This window comes from Takifugu rubripes, chromosome 16 (genome assembly GCF_901000725.2).
Source record: "Takifugu rubripes chromosome 16, fTakRub1.2, whole genome shotgun sequence".
Classification (NCBI taxonomy): domain Eukaryota; kingdom Metazoa; phylum Chordata; class Actinopteri; order Tetraodontiformes; family Tetraodontidae; genus Takifugu; species Takifugu rubripes.
In genome coordinates, this window is record NC_042300.1 from 11,640,867 (window position 1) to 11,655,105 (window position 14,239).

General features: G+C 44.7%; 3 protein-coding genes and 1 long non-coding RNA gene across 5 annotated transcripts; 2 read left to right on the forward strand and 2 right to left on the reverse strand.

Moving 5' to 3' along the window:
- The first annotated feature begins 284 nt into the window (after positions 1 to 284).
- On the forward strand, positions 285 to 5,057 carry tram2 (translocation associated membrane protein 2). The gene is made up of 11 exons (XM_003971880.3): positions 285 to 502; positions 1,892 to 1,955; positions 2,069 to 2,178; positions 2,449 to 2,565; positions 2,663 to 2,721; positions 3,286 to 3,370; positions 3,458 to 3,528; positions 3,642 to 3,746; positions 3,813 to 3,956; positions 4,048 to 4,205; positions 4,284 to 5,057. The coding sequence occupies exons 1-11, from the start codon at positions 383 to 385 to the stop codon at positions 4,358 to 4,360; spliced, it is 1,110 nt and encodes a 369-aa protein (XP_003971929.1). The 5' UTR covers positions 285 to 382; the 3' UTR covers positions 4,361 to 5,057.
- LOC101074513 (EF-hand domain-containing protein 1) lies at positions 4,460 to 8,563 on the reverse strand. Its single transcript, XM_011612272.2, has 10 exons — positions 8,282 to 8,563; positions 7,838 to 8,056; positions 7,474 to 7,761; positions 7,255 to 7,401; positions 6,922 to 7,114; positions 6,599 to 6,822; positions 6,389 to 6,529; positions 5,508 to 5,721; positions 5,278 to 5,433; positions 4,460 to 5,208 (listed from the first exon to the last, which is right to left on the reverse strand). The coding sequence occupies exons 1-10, from the start codon at positions 8,345 to 8,347 to the stop codon at positions 5,168 to 5,170; spliced, it is 1,689 nt and encodes a 562-aa protein (XP_011610574.2). The 5' UTR covers positions 8,348 to 8,563; the 3' UTR covers positions 4,460 to 5,167.
- Positions 8,564 to 8,680: 117 nt separating this feature from the next.
- On the forward strand, positions 8,681 to 10,244 carry LOC115253014 (uncharacterized). 2 transcript variants are annotated; one of them, XR_003891334.1, is made up of 4 exons: positions 8,681 to 9,316; positions 9,413 to 9,662; positions 9,757 to 9,829; positions 9,927 to 10,244. It is a non-coding gene; the product is annotated as an uncharacterized lncRNA (long non-coding RNA). The 2 variants fall into 2 exon arrangements; XR_003891333.1 differs by having other exon boundaries at positions 8,764 to 9,662.
- Positions 10,245 to 10,840: 596 nt separating this feature from the next.
- Positions 10,841 to 13,872, reverse strand: LOC115253013 (EF-hand domain-containing protein 1-like). Its single transcript, XM_029849813.1, has 10 exons — positions 13,719 to 13,872; positions 13,308 to 13,529; positions 12,944 to 13,231; positions 12,722 to 12,871; positions 12,330 to 12,522; positions 12,007 to 12,230; positions 11,797 to 11,937; positions 11,325 to 11,538; positions 11,095 to 11,250; positions 10,841 to 11,013 (listed from the first exon to the last, which is right to left on the reverse strand). The coding sequence occupies exons 1-10, from the start codon at positions 13,782 to 13,784 to the stop codon at positions 10,973 to 10,975; spliced, it is 1,695 nt and encodes a 564-aa protein (XP_029705673.1). The 5' UTR covers positions 13,785 to 13,872; the 3' UTR covers positions 10,841 to 10,972.
- Positions 13,873 to 14,239: the final 367 nt, after the last annotated feature.

Consider the following 14,239-nt stretch of genomic DNA (forward strand, 5'->3'; position numbering starts at 1 on the left):
TGTTCTCTTTTTTGTCTAAATCTAGACTAGAGAATGCTTTTATTTTGCTCATTAATGTTTTTAAATTCCCCAACCAGGTTACTTGAACTCCAGGGTGTGAAGCCACTGGTGGCTTCAAACAAGCAATAAAGAACAAATACTGGAAACACTTATGTGGTGTTCTTGTGTTCATTCCTGATTTTTGGTGTCTTATTTTAACGTCTCAGGTTAGAACCGCTCCTGCGTGACGTCACTCGGCGCCTCAAAGGAAGTATTTACGACATGCGCCCTTTAAGACTCCGCGCATGCGCACATCAGTGAGAAAGTTAACTCCTGAACTTCGTAGTCAGAAAAATTGAGTTTTTTTTTTTTAAAATAGCGGGGATAGTAGCAGTGAATTGACATGGCGTTTCGCCGAAGGAACAAGAGTTACCCTTTCTTCAGCCAGGAGTTCCTAATTCAGAACCATGCCGACATCGTCTTCAGTTTAGTGATTTTCATTTTGATTGGACTGATGTTTGAGGTGAGATTAATTCCTCTTTCTCCCCTTTTCTTCCCCTCTCGTCTAACTCTGCTGTTTTAAGATGGTCAAGCTCGTCTGCACTCCAGTGGAAATCTGCATTAAACCCAGTAATTCAGTCGAACTGCAAATTTGTCGGCCAGAAACAAAGCTGTTGCGTTGAAGCTTTCTGTCATTGTAGGCAATTTTGCGGACATTGTGGCTGGTTATTGCATTCCCCCCCCCCCCCCCCCACCTTTTTACAACTTGAGTCAGCCGTGAATGTTGCAGACTTTACCACCAAAGCATTGTGAAAACGATGGCGAACGGAGGAACTTTTGGAGTCCTTGTGGCAGGGTGTTCTATAAGTTTTGTGTACATGTTTAATAGTCTTTTAACTTCCCAACATGACTCTGCAGCAGACCACACCACGCAACTTTCAAAGATGATCACTCAAATGCAACGCACTTTTCTTGTGAATTTAACGTTTCACCATCCAAACAAAGTCATATTTCTCTCCAATTCATGGCTGAATACCGTAATTTGTCAGCCAATACAATTTGCTCACTATCCACAGGAAGTCGGGAGTCTTTATTTTTCAAATTAAAACCGACACTGTTGGTGTCATCCTATTACACTGAAATTGTGACAGTTTGTGGTTTTATTTTGAAGGGCCGACAAGGAAGTCGTAGCTGTGTTCGTGCTAGCTTCACAGCGTTAGCTAACTGCCACGTCTCAATCTCGGGGATTGCTGCTGGCGACTGATCTAGTTTCACAAGAACTAAAATCTGCATTAGTTTGCTGGGATTTCAGTCTTGCCACACTGTGCTAAATTTTGATATGTGTCTTTATAGTTAATGATGATTCTTATTTGCCTTCCAAGTCCCCCGTTTATTCATGCGGAGAGTTTCGACCCGGAACCGTGGCTGCGTCCGCACAGATGGTCTCTACAAAAATGATTAGAACTATGCAGGGGATTTCCTTCAGATTTCTAGTTTCGTGAGAGCTACACCAACGGAACTGTTCCTTGGACACCTGCGGCCTCAATTTTATGCATGTTATGGCCACTTCAGTAACACAAGGGGACCAGTAGGGGGTTCTTGGTCCCGGGACTTTCAAATCATGACTCCTTTCTTGCAACAGCCCAAATAATTTCTCATAATTTTGTAATCCTCTAACGATAATCTGAAGTGATCAACATCCCACAGCGAGTTTGTAAGAAAGGTTTCTCAATTCTCCAGATTTGTTAGTTTCTGTGGCAGGAACCTATTTTTCTATAATCGATTGAAATGTGAACGTAAGTAAGTGATGGCACCTTCCAACTCTCATTAAAGCCACAATCCTGTTATACATATCTTCCTTGGGACAGAACCTAAAGAATCTGGCGGTTAATATTGGTCTCTTGATTTCCAGTCAACAGCCAAGACGGCCATACTGTTCATCCAGCCTCAGTACAACGTCACCACGCTGTCCCCAGGTATGCATGGAGGAGCTGTTAAACCCCATCTCCATTCAGGCTTCTTGCATTTCAGTTTCATTCCCTGCTTCATGATTTTTAATGTGTCTTTCAATTCACCTGCCTGTGCTCAGATGGAGAGGCGACGCTTTACCACTATGGATGGAAAGACTGCGCCACCGTGGTCTTCTACTTCTTCATCGCCATCATCTTCCACGCCGTCGTGCAGGAGTATCTCCTTGATGTAAGGACGGTGTCGAAAAGAGGAAGACGGAAGAAATGATTCGGCCTGTTTAGAGATAAGAGGAAATCAGAGGGGTTATTTTAGCAGCACGGTCATTTTCCAGACTCTTCACAGATTTATTGTTTCTGTCACCAGAAATAGTATCCGATGTCTTTGTGTGTGCTGGATACTGTGTTTCTGCTCCTGTGACACGCCCTCGTGTCTGACAGTGGCAGAGTTGAGCTCTCACCCATTGTGGCTGCGCTCACATAATCTGTTGTTGTGCCACAGAAAGTCATCCGGCGCCTCCACCTCTCCAAGAGCAAGAACACCAAGTTCAATGAGTCGGGTCAGCTGTGCGTGTTCCACTTGGTGTCGAGTGTTTGGAGTTTTTACATACTCATAACAGTGAGTGATTTTAAAAAAACTAAACACAAAAACTGCACACATTTGTGTACATTCGGCACTATTCTCGTGTAATGTTTCCCCCTGATTTTCATGGCAGGAGGGATACATCCTGCACCCCAGCAGCCTTTGGGAGAACTATCCTCATGTTCACCTCAGGTATGACTGCTGACCACAAATTTGGGTAAAAATATAAGCTTTTTGAGGTAATATGGCCACAAAAATATGATAATAAAAAGGAAAATACAGCAAGATTCTCTCATCTATACTAGAAAAGCCCTAATTGGAACTCTGGACTATTGAGAACTAGAAATACATTTAAAAATGATTTATACTGACGGATGGAGAGCTGTTGCAGAAGCGAAAATCACTGTGGTAAAATATCACACGAGTCAACATGGAACTGCGAATATCGCTGTCACTGCCGTGCATTTAAACTTTAAGTTAACCCCTTAATCAGAATGACACATTAATCACATGCTGTGGAGTGAAAACGGCGCTGTACTGTTTAAAATGTTCTGGTAAATGTTCTCTTCTGGTTCTCTTCTGGCCTGAATCAGCACGTGCCAGATGGGCAGGTGTGAGCCGGAGTTTTCTCTTACCACGGCTCTGATTCTCAAAACATTTAATGAATATTTACAGGGGGTTATATAATATAAACTGGTTTGTGACAAAATGATCCTCGTATTGAACTTCTACCATCTGCCTTTTAACACTAATCAGGTTCCAGGTGAAGTTTTTCTACCTCACTCAGCTGGCCTATTGGCTCCACGCTTTACCGGAGCTCTACTTCCAGAAAGTACGCAAGGTGAGTGATGTCACCTGATCCGCCCCTCGTGCGCAGGTGCACGTTCTGCTGCAGATGAGGCAAAGAGCTGCGTGCTGTGTTTTTCAGGAGGAGATTTCTCGTCAGCTGCAGTACATCTCTCTGTATCTGCTGCACATCGCCGCAGCCTATTTACTGAAGTAAGTGTCCACGATGCAAAACGGGAGAAAATAAACGCGCACGAGCAAAAATATCCCGAAAGATGGAAAATTTGCCAGTCCGTCGCAAACCTCCTGCCTTGCTTCCGCCGCAGCATGAGCCGTCTCGGGTTGGTGCTTCTCTTCCTCCAGTATGTGTCAGAACTGGGATTCCACATCGCCAGGCTCTTTTACTTCACCGATGAGAATCATCAGAAAATGTAAGAGGACTCTTCACAGCTTTCTGGGCTTCATGGGTGGGTTTCTGACTGTGGGGTGTATTTCAGGTTTGACATGTGGGCGGTCAGCTTCGTGTTTACACGGATGGTTACATTGACCCTGATGTTCCTGGCAGTGGGCTTTGGTTTGGCTCGTGCAGAGAACCCGGGACTGGACATCGAGGCGGGCAACTTTAACACGGTGCTAATAAGGTCAGATTGAGCTCGGACCCGGTTCTGTGTTTGATGTGTGTGGTTTGGTTGCGGCTTCGATCCAAAGGCGCTAATCTTCTTTCAACCCCAGGATGTCTGTTCTACTGCTGGTGTGTTTGACCCAGTCTTGGCTGCTCTGGAAGTTCATTCGCTTCCAGCTGAGGCGCTGGAGGGAGTTTAGACACGAACAGGCTATCCGAAAGAAGACCTCCACAAAACAAGCCCTACGGCCGATAAAGAGAGACTCGTGTAAGTGTAAACATGCAAGAGCTGTTGTTAAATATTTTTATAAAATGCAACTGACTGATTCCTCCTGTCTCCTGCTAGTTGGTCACCACGAAAACGGAGTTCTTAAAGCCGAGAATGGAACCTCCCCTCGAACCAAAAAGCTCAAATCCCCATAAGACAACACAACCAGTGGCACGAGCTCTGGCTGAGGTTTCTGAGCAGCATCGTGGAAGGATGTTGGCCACTGAGCAGCTCAACGAATTTGCCCCGAGATATTCCAGGGAGCACTTATCTCCTGGCTTAGGCTTGAATGCTGGAAAACAAAATCCAAGGACTTCACTTGAGCTCAAAAGACATTTATTCCTCCTCACGTCAGTATTTTTTCTATACACCCACACAGCCTGTTATCCGAAGGAGCACCATTGTATACAGAATCATTCAAAAGGACCGGGGCAAACGCATTACTGTAAACAAGCCTTGATGCATATCCACAAATACCAGTACTGTATCGGTTGTAGCGTCCAGCCGTTCCCCTTGAGCCAGCTATGCCTGTTTTCTCGTCTTGTCCTCTGTAGCAAAAGAACATTACTGAAGCTCTGACACAAGATGGCTGACAAATGCCCACAACACTATTCCCTTCAGCGAGTCTGGGACGGTGTCTTGGCCAACCTTTAGAGCGGTCACCCTGTGATTGATGTCTGTTTTAAAATCTACATTTACCAAATGTCATTTAAGTGAATGGCACCACATATGTATGATGGATATTACACATGCCTTTCTTTTTTGGTTAATTACTTTATTAAAAAATGATTTTTCTCAAAGGGAGAATTTTGTGACATTATTCAGTGTTTTGATACACTTGTCTTTACTAAATACTTAAATTTACAATCAATTAGGTGTCTCCTGTGTTATTTCAACCTGGGGGAAAATTTGGAAAGCTATAATAGACCAATTTCTGGAACAGTCAGTCCTTCACCTCGATGTCAAAGAGTCTTCTGTGCTTCAACACCAGCTGAAGAACAAGCTAATGAGAACAAAAGATCATTGGACATTAAAGTTAATGGGACTTTTATAAAAGAGCTTTTTTTTTTACCGTTCTCTTGGATCGCTCCTTGATCGTTTGCCGTCCCTAGACTCAGCTTCTGGCGCAGAGACTCCAACGTCTCCTCTGGAATATCATTGGGGTTGGCCTCCAGGTAGCTCAGCACGTATTGGTCGGCATCAGTCAACAGAAAACGATGTCCAAAAACTAAAGGAGAGAGGCAGAAGTACTGAGACGCCGGCTGTAGTTGGGGAAGAGAACATTTCTGTCTGTGACGTTACCATCCACTTTGGCTCCAATAGCCAAGTCAGCAGGTGAGTAGTACTTGGGGTTGTCTGCTGTGGAGCCTGGCTTGGGGATCCGGATTTTTTCTAAGAATCGGCCTCCAATGACGCCAGAGTTGTTGGTGGGCTTTTCAAATATGCTGACGGCGTCATTGGACAGGAAGTAGGACAGAATAAAACGTCGGCCTATGTCCGCAGGCTTCTGGGAGTCCTGGAATGGGAAGCATGCAGATGCTAAACCAGCAGAGATGTGAGTGTCTGATTGTTGATGGTCTCAGTTTTAAAAAATGAAAACTTGTTTTTTTTGAAGGTGTATTATGCCATACTGACAGCAGAGGCAGCCACCTGCGGAAAAAATCTTTTAAAAAAGCGACAAGCAAAAACACCTGAAAAAGTGGCAGAAGAAACATGTTCTTAATGCCATTGATGTCCAGGAAAGGCTAAATCTGTAAATAGTACAGTGACAATCGGAGGGACTGGGAGCACCCACAAGTTGCTACAAAAAACTGTACAAAGAGGTGCTCAAGGGGGAGGAGGGGGGGCCCTAAATGGACAGATACACTGGCAATGACCGAAATTAAAGGACAATTGAGTATGGGTGCCCAAAAGGTCTGAAGATCCACAAAATTACAATGGGCTGCTTAAGCACATAACTGGAGCTACGCACACAATGCCTGGAACCATTACAGTACTTGGTGATACTGAGGGGGAGCCAGAACCACCCTGGAACTACCCCAACAGTGCCCTAAATCTTCAAGCACCGCAAGCTCTTTGCAAAACAACACAACCCTACTCGGACAAGAACTGCGACAATCAGGAGCCAGTAGAGAATTAGAGAGTCTTGACACACTGTGTAGAGTCATTCAGAATGTACTCACCAGTATGGCACTGTAGCGCAGCACTTTTTGACTGTTGCCGAGAATCTTCATCACATTCTTCCTGGGAGGCCCAGGATACAAAGATAAACAATTCTGGAGCGAGTCCTCAAGTGAACCAAAGCCATTGTAGGGAGCTACAACCTGTAAAATAGGATGGGGAAAATGAAATCATGAGCAACAGCATTTCAGTGCTCCATCCAATCTTCTCACCTTTGGCCTCTCAGTCACTTTGGTCTTCTTTGGGATCTGTATGGGCTGTAGCTCCATGTCAGGGTAGGTTATCTTGTAATAGTCCTTCGTAAAGCCATCACAGTCACACAGCAGGAAGGTGCGACCGAGCAGCTTCACCCTTTGTCCCACCTGGAAATCTTTGGGACAATAGTACTCTTCCACTTCCTGTGGGGAAACCTCCAGAACACAGCTGGGGAAAGACTCTGGAAAGCAACAAGAGGGTGTTATACAAATCCTAATCAAGAAAATGGGTCTTTATTTATTGCATAAGAAAACAGCAACATGAAATCACACTTATTCACCAGAACCGGTCTTGATTGTCTTTGGCAGCCTGATTCTCCCCATCAAGCCAGTATAGGCCTCGCGCCCGCTGTTGGGTTCATCAACAAGTCTGACCTCCACCGTGTTGTCCACTAGGAAGTACCGGATGGTCACTGGGCTTGTCTTCCCCACCAGAGAATCAGCATCTTCCCATAAAGCATAGAAACGCAGCACCTGCTCAGGAAAAGGAGAAAAACCTGAACTTACAGCAGTGAAAACAATTGAAAATTATCATTCAGTATTATCCATAAAAGTGATAATTTTAGACAAATCAACTTGTTCTGTCCACAATCAGTCCACGTGATTGCTTTTACCTTTCGATCGAGGGTGAAAAACGTGTACTTTTCACCATCAATGGAGGATGTGGGACAAGGCTTCGGTTTCTGCAGGTGTTTCCGATGAGGAGCCAGTGGCATCACCTCAGGGGCATTCAGGATAATGCCCTCACGCTCCAGGAATTGCTAGAAATGGTGAAGGAGAGGCAGACAGAGAATCAAAGATCCAGGTTTGTGTCAGAAAGCTCTCCTGCGTACCTTGGTGAATCCATCGCACTGTATGATGTGGTACTTGACCCCATACATTTCCAGGTCAATGGCAAGGTTGAGGTCTTTCCATCGGTAATACTCTCCCTGCTGATTCTTTGGCATACGCTGGCGTTTGAGCCGCTTCCCCTGTGGTATCCCAGAATTCTCCACCAGAGGCTCATAAATGCACATAGTGTCATCCTCTAAGTAATAGTAAATAGTCACGGGACGTATGCGATATTCCTCATCAGGGCAGGACGGGACATCTTCCCTGAAATATGCATAGAAGCGCAGCACCTGAAAGGTAAGAAGATGGAGAATTTAGAGCTTAAACTTGAAAAAACTGTTCCCATCCATCAAGGCTGCAGCGTACCTTCTTATCAAGGGTCACATATGCAGGGATGAAGGGTGGGTACGAATCCCGAACAGTGGAGGTGGTTATAGGTTTTGTGTCAGATAGCAGGTCACTGTCCTCCTCTGTGCCCAGCTCATCTAATGAACAAGGGTCTGGTCTCATGTCCATGGAGAAGTGGCGGGGCAGAGGATAGCCACCCTTATACTCCAGGGTCTGGGGACGATGGAAGGCTGACTTCTGTTGAAGTTGAGTAGAAACATAATGTGATAAAATGGTTTCCAAACCATACGAAGGTCCAATACTGAAATGTTAGTGCTACGCTCCAAAAAAGTTGTCATTTTCTTATTAAAAAGAAATGACAACACATCACCCTCAGTTAAATGCAACTTCAAATGTGATATTTTACAAAATACATGCAGAAATGGACGCTTTTAAAAATTCTCAACAAGTTTCTTGACCTACCGTCACATCGTGGAAGGTGTATCCTGGTAAAAGAGGTAATCTGGTGGTCTTCTTGCCTTCAGACATTGTTGCTTCTTTAACGTTAATTGTGATTTGAAACTATGACTGTTGTTAAACGGTTTCTCTTAAGGAGAAACTGGGATGTACTGATTTGTTAGGGTGAGGATGGAGTTTTGGTCAATACACATCAATAAGAAGAGTTGAATTGTCTTTAATATAGTTAACGTGACAGCTGTGTATATTCACAATGCTCTTTAGCAATAGTCTTCACCTTTCTTTATTTTTTAATGTATTTCTTTCTTTAGTTGCTGACTATAGTTGAAGTTAAGCAATACCAGTAGTATAGAGGTCAGACGTAATGCAATGTAACAGTCATTTTTCTTTAAATCAAAGCTATTTTCACCTTCGATCCTTGAAAGTTCAAGTGTCCAAGTCTTTCGACCCTTTGATCTTTAATTGTTTTATTCAATTTCTACATTGTTTTACTTTGTGGGCCACACCAGTTGACTTTTCATCTCACTTTACCATCCATAAAGGGGTTAGCCAGTGAGGTAGCAGCCACAGCTAAAGCAACAGCAGCGGTGCAGGAGTCTGTGTCCTTTCAGAAATTGCCATTGTTCGGTCGTTCCTAACACTGGAGTGTAAACAACTCCTCGAGATGCATGTGGAATGAAGCGCATGCACTGATCACATAGGCTAGCTGTGAACAGAGGGAGTTGTTTCATTTGTCTGGCCACCCCTACTGCACTTTTAACAGCTGCAGCAGCTTCATCGAGCAGCTCTTACCTTTCCACCAGCCTTCAACACTTTTCAGCTGGGCGTGGCAACAGTTGGCGTGCCTTCAACCTCATTTTTTCATTCTCAGTCTGCTTCTTTCCTAAATGACACTGCATACTTAATTTCGATATTTATCTAGAAAGGCTCAAGAGTCCAGAAACTTTGTGACTTACTCTGTTTTCCGGATCTTTATGCAGATATTCCAGGCAAGACCCTTGAGGGGAGTGGCGGCAAATGCACTTACCTGGTTACATCAGGGTAATAGAAGCATGTTCAGTTATGCAATTGAGTTCTGGATGCTGGCAGCAGACAGAGGCTGGAATCAGTTGGTGTTGGTTGACACCTGTGTCCTAGAGGGAGCATTGCCCTCCCATCGAGGAGTAACTCACTGGATAGCGCTGTCCATCTCCAAGAGGAGAATCTCAAGATCAGATTATAGGGAAAGTTTCTCCTCTAGTGCTCCCAAAGAGGATGAAGGAACCAATGTTCATGGGCCACATCTCACTACCCAAGAGCGGCACCGCCGCAACACTCAGGGGTGATGCATTTATTGCGGTCAGCATGCGCAGTTGTTGGCCAAATGCCCTCCTTGTCTGTTACTAAGGTAAACTGTAGCAGTCTTGGTGCGTATGTCCACATCACACAACCCTCATTTGAGACATTACTTCGAGGTTTGTCTGTTCCCTCTGTTACTCAAGTACAACGTGATGCTGGATTCCAGATAAGAACCTTCTCATCACTCAACTGTCGGCGCACTCCAGGCAGAACCAGGTCCAGTGCAAGCCCGTTTTTCTGCAACTGCAGGTCATGCACACCATCACCCATCAACCCCCTCCCATGGCTTTAACTTTTCCTGAATGTCAAATAGAGACCATGCAACCCTATCTGTTGGAGACTGGACAATACCACCCGGGTCCTAGGACATCCCTGTGTCATGAAACACTCCCCAGAGGGACTGGATAAAAGGAGGGGTCCAGGATGTTTAGAAATGGACCCGACCAGAGAGAGGATTCTCTCAAGCCTTCAGACCTTTCATTGATGCCACAGGTGTACTGGGATCTGGGAGGAGGTGAGCCACATCTTGATTCCGCCATTGACCATCACCTCTTCATCTTGCCGGATCCAGTGAGGGAAGCAATGTAGGAATACATCTGTTCTTCAGCTGGTAATAATTGGACCTTCCTTGTCACTAGTGGGGGCAGGATGCTTCTTAGTGGGCAAGAAAGCCAGTCAACTGCACCAATGTGTTGATTGGTATAATTAGATTGATTCTAATAAGGTCAGTTTGAGCTAATAACAAGGTGATTAATCACAAATCAGAGACACAAAGGTGCTAATCTGCTGGTGTATTTGACTCGGTCTTGGCTGGTCTGGAAATTGATCCGCTTTCAGCTGAGGCAGAAACAGGCGGTCCGAAAGAAGACTTCCACAAAACAAGCCCAAGAAATGCTTAAGAGAGAAACTTGTGTAAGTCTCACAACAACTCAGGCCTGGTCCGCTCTCACAACACAACACAAGGCAACACAACACAACACAACACAACACAAGGCACCACAAGACAACACAACACAACACAAGACAACACAACACATGCTGGTTCCATCACCATAACAGACAATTGAACCTCCCCTCGAACAAAGAAGCTCAGCTCATCTGTGATTTACTGCTCTCTGCGTTATTACGTGGTGGTTCATCACTCATGTACATGTATGATGGATATTATCGAGCCACTCGACCCGACTTTACGTGTGGTTCTCAAAAACAACGTGATATTTTTTTCTTTATTCAAGGTTTGGATACATTAATGGCTGCTAAATGCATTTTTATAAGTGACAATGAATCTGTTGTGTTTTGTGTTATTTTAAACCCAGAGAAACTGAAATTTTAGAATTCAGTCAATTCTTCACCTCGACGTCAAAGAGTCTGCTGTGCTTCATCACCGGCTGGGGAACAAGCTGAGGAGAACAGAGGACTATTAGACATTAAAGTTAATGCAACTGTTTTGTAAAAGAGCTTTAATTTTTAATTTTTTTTACCGTTCTCTTGGATCGCTCCTTGATCGTTTGCCGTCCCTAGACTCAGCTTCTGGCGCAGAGACTCCAACGTCTCCTCTGGAATATCATTGGGGTTGGCCTCCAGGTAGCTCAGCACGTATTGGTCGGCATCAGTCAACAGAAAACGATGTCCAAAAACTAAAGGAGAGAGGCAGAAGTACTGAGACGCCGGCTGTAGTTGGGGAAGAGAACATTTCTGTCTGTGACGTTACCATCCACTTTGGCTCCAATAGCCAAGTCAGCAGGTGAGTAGTACTTGGGGTTGTCTGCTGTGGAGCCTGGCTTGGGGATCCGGGTTTTTTCTAAGAATCGGCCTCCAATGATGCCAGAGTTGTTGGTGGGCTTTTCAAATATGCTGACGGCGTCATTGGACAGGAAGTAAGACAGAATAAAACGTCGGCCTATGTCCGCAGGCTTCTGGGAGTCCTGGAATGGGAAGCATGCAGATGCTAAACCAGCAGAGATGTGAGTGTCTGATTGTTGATGGTCTCAGTTTTAGTTTTTTGGGATCCTTAAAAAGAACAACTGGATAATTTCTTTAAAGTGTGTAATTTCTACAGACAGCAGCAGGAGAAACTTAGGAGAAGTTTTTTTATGACAAGTGACAGAAACATAAAATATTGTGAGAAATGGGACCAAATTCCAATGAAACATCTTGTATTGAGTCATTCAGAATGTACTCACCAGTATGGCACTGTAGCGCAGCACTTTTTGACTGTTGTCGAGCATCTTCATCACATTCCTCTTGGGAGGTTCAGGGATCAAAGATAAACAATTCTGGAGCGAGTCCTCAAGTGAACCAAAGCCATTGTAGGGAGCTACAACCTGTAAAATAGGATGGGGAAAATGAAATCATGAGCAACAGCATTTCAGTGCTCCATCCAATCTTCTCACCTTTGGTCTCTCAGTCACTTTGGTCTTCTTTGGGATCTGTATGGGCTGTAGCTTCATGTCAGGGTAGGTCATCTTGTAATAGTCCTTCGTAAAGCCATCACAGTCACACAGCAGGAAGGTGCGACCGAGCAGCTTCACCCTTTGTCCCACCTGGAAATCTTTGGGACAATAGTACTCTTCCACTTCCTGTGGGGAAACCTCCAGAACACAGCTGGGGAAAGACTCTGGAAAGCAACAAGAGGGTGTTATACAAATCCTAATCAAGAAAATGGGTCTTTATTTACTGCATAAGAAAACAGCAACATGAAATCACACTTATTCACCAGAACCAGTCTTGATTGTCTTTGGCAGCCTGATTCTCCCCATCAAGCCAGTATAGGCCTCGCGCCCACTGTTGGGTTCATCATCAAGTCTGACCTCCACCGTGTTGTCCACTAGGAAGTACCGGATGGTCACTGGGCTTGTCTTCCCCACCAGAGAATCAGCATCTTCCCATAAAGCATAGAAACGCAGCACCTGCTCAGGAAAAGGAGAAAAACCTGAACTTACAGCATTGTTATTACAATACACTTATTCCGTACCATTAAAAGCAAATCAACTTGTTTTGCCAAATCCACACTAAAACAATTTAAGTTACACTAGTTTCTTTTACAAGAAAAGGCCAAAGACTGTCATAGCCAGCCACAGACTTCATAATACAAGGAATTTCATTTGCCTTCTGATCCAGGTTGAAAAACCTGTACTTTTCATCAACATCAACGGAGGATGTGGGACAAGGCTTCGGTTTCTGCAGGTGTTTCCGATGAGGAGCCAGTGGCATCAGCTCAGGGGCATTCAGGATAATGCCCTCACGCTCCAGGAATTGCTAGAAATGGTGAAGGAGAGGCAGACAGAGAATCAAAGATCCAGGTTTGTGTCAGAAAGCTCTCCTGCGTACCTTGGTGAATCCATCGCACTGTATGATGTGGTACTTGACCCCATACATTTCCAGGTCAATGGCAAGGTTGAGGTCTTTCCATCGGTAATACTCTCCGTGCTGATTCTTTGGCATACGCTGGCGTTTGAGCCGCTTCCCCTGTGGTATCCCAGAATTCTCCACCACAGGCTCATAAATGCACATAGTGTCATCCTCTAAGTAATAGTAAATAATCACGGGACGTATGCGATATTCCTCATCAGGGCAGGACGGGACATCTTCCCTGAAATATGCATAGAAGTGCAGCACCTGAAAGGTAAGAAGATGGAGAATTTAGAGCTTAAACTTGAAAAAACTGTTCCCATCCATCAAGGCTGCAGCGTACCTTCTTATCAAGGGTCACATATGCAGGGATGAAGGGTGGGTACGAATCTCCATCACAGGAGATGTTTGTGAGAGTTTGTGCGTCAAATAGCAAGTCGGTGTCCTCCTGCTGGATCAGCTGATCTGATAAAAGAGGGTCCCGTCCGATGCCTGCAGAGGGGCGGCGGGGCAGAGGATAGCCGTCCCTCAACTCCAGGGTCTGGGGACGATGGAAGGCTGACTTCTGCAGAGAACGTGGAGTCGGAACATGTGGTGTCATTAAACGTATAGTGGAGCGTTAACGCGTGTTTCCGTGCATGTGGCGCAGAAAAATATCTCCTGAAATGTGATTATTCGCGGTTAAATGCAGCCAAGGGGGATATTTTACCTGCATACTTTCACTTAATCTCAGGTAAATTTTAGTTTGACCTACCGTCACATCCCGAAAGGTGTATCCTGGGAAAAATGGTAATCCGCTGCTATTCCTGCTTCCAGACATCCTCGCTCCTTTAACGCAACCGTGTTATTTTTGTAATTTTAGGTATTTGAGTAGATTACTCTCGCCCCAGGCAGCTGCACCGCGTTGAGTTGACGGTATCCATGGAAACGGCCCTACGATAGAATTTCCGGTTTGATAGCAACCAAAAGACTTGCTGGTCATAAAGAGACGGATCAATACAGTACTAATTGAAATGATTTGCCAATAAACTTAATTTTACTGATATTAACGAAGAAGAAAAAAGCAAACCGGCAACTTTTATTCATACTTAAACGACAGACGACGCAAAGTCACATTTATACCACCAGGGGGCGATCGATTCCTAATGATTTCCGACACTTTCACCCGGATCCCCAAACTTTTTTCTGTTGAAATGTTTAAATATACGTTGTGAATATCTGGACTGTGACAGCACAAAGCACACACACACACACACACACACACACACACAAAAA

Excerpts from the sequence above, each read along its gene's own strand:
- LOC115253013 (XM_029849813.1), bottom strand. The coding sequence starts at position 13,784 with ATGTCTGGAAGCAGGAATAGCAGCGGATTACCATTTTTCCCAGGATAC. Across the intron at positions 12,231-12,329 it reads GACAATCAAGACTGGTTCTG|AGTCTTTCCCCAGCTGTGTT; the intron begins GTGAATAAGTGT and ends GTTGCTTTCCAG. Across the intron at positions 11,014-11,094 it reads AGGAGCGATCCAAGAGAACG|CTTGTTCCCCAGCCGGTGAT; the intron begins GTAAAAAAAATT and ends TGTTCTCCTCAG.
- tram2 (XM_003971880.3), top strand. The coding sequence starts at position 383 with ATGGCGTTTCGCCGAAGGAACAAGAGTTACCCTTTCTTCAGCCAGGAG. Across the intron at positions 2,179-2,448 it reads TGCAGGAGTATCTCCTTGAT|AAAGTCATCCGGCGCCTCCA; the intron begins GTAAGGACGGTG and ends GTTGTGCCACAG. Across the intron at positions 3,371-3,457 it reads ACTTCCAGAAAGTACGCAAG|GAGGAGATTTCTCGTCAGCT; the intron begins GTGAGTGATGTC and ends TGTGTTTTTCAG.
- LOC101074513 (XM_011612272.2), bottom strand. The coding sequence starts at position 8,347 with ATGTCTGAAGGCAAGAAGACCACCAGATTACCTCTTTTACCAGGATAC. Across the intron at positions 7,402-7,473 it reads AGTGCGATGGATTCACCAAG|CAATTCCTGGAGCGTGAGGG; the intron begins GTACGCAGGAGA and ends CACCATTTCTAG. Across the intron at positions 6,530-6,598 it reads AAGTGACTGAGAGGCCAAAG|GTTGTAGCTCCCTACAATGG; the intron begins GTGAGAAGATTG and ends CCTATTTTACAG.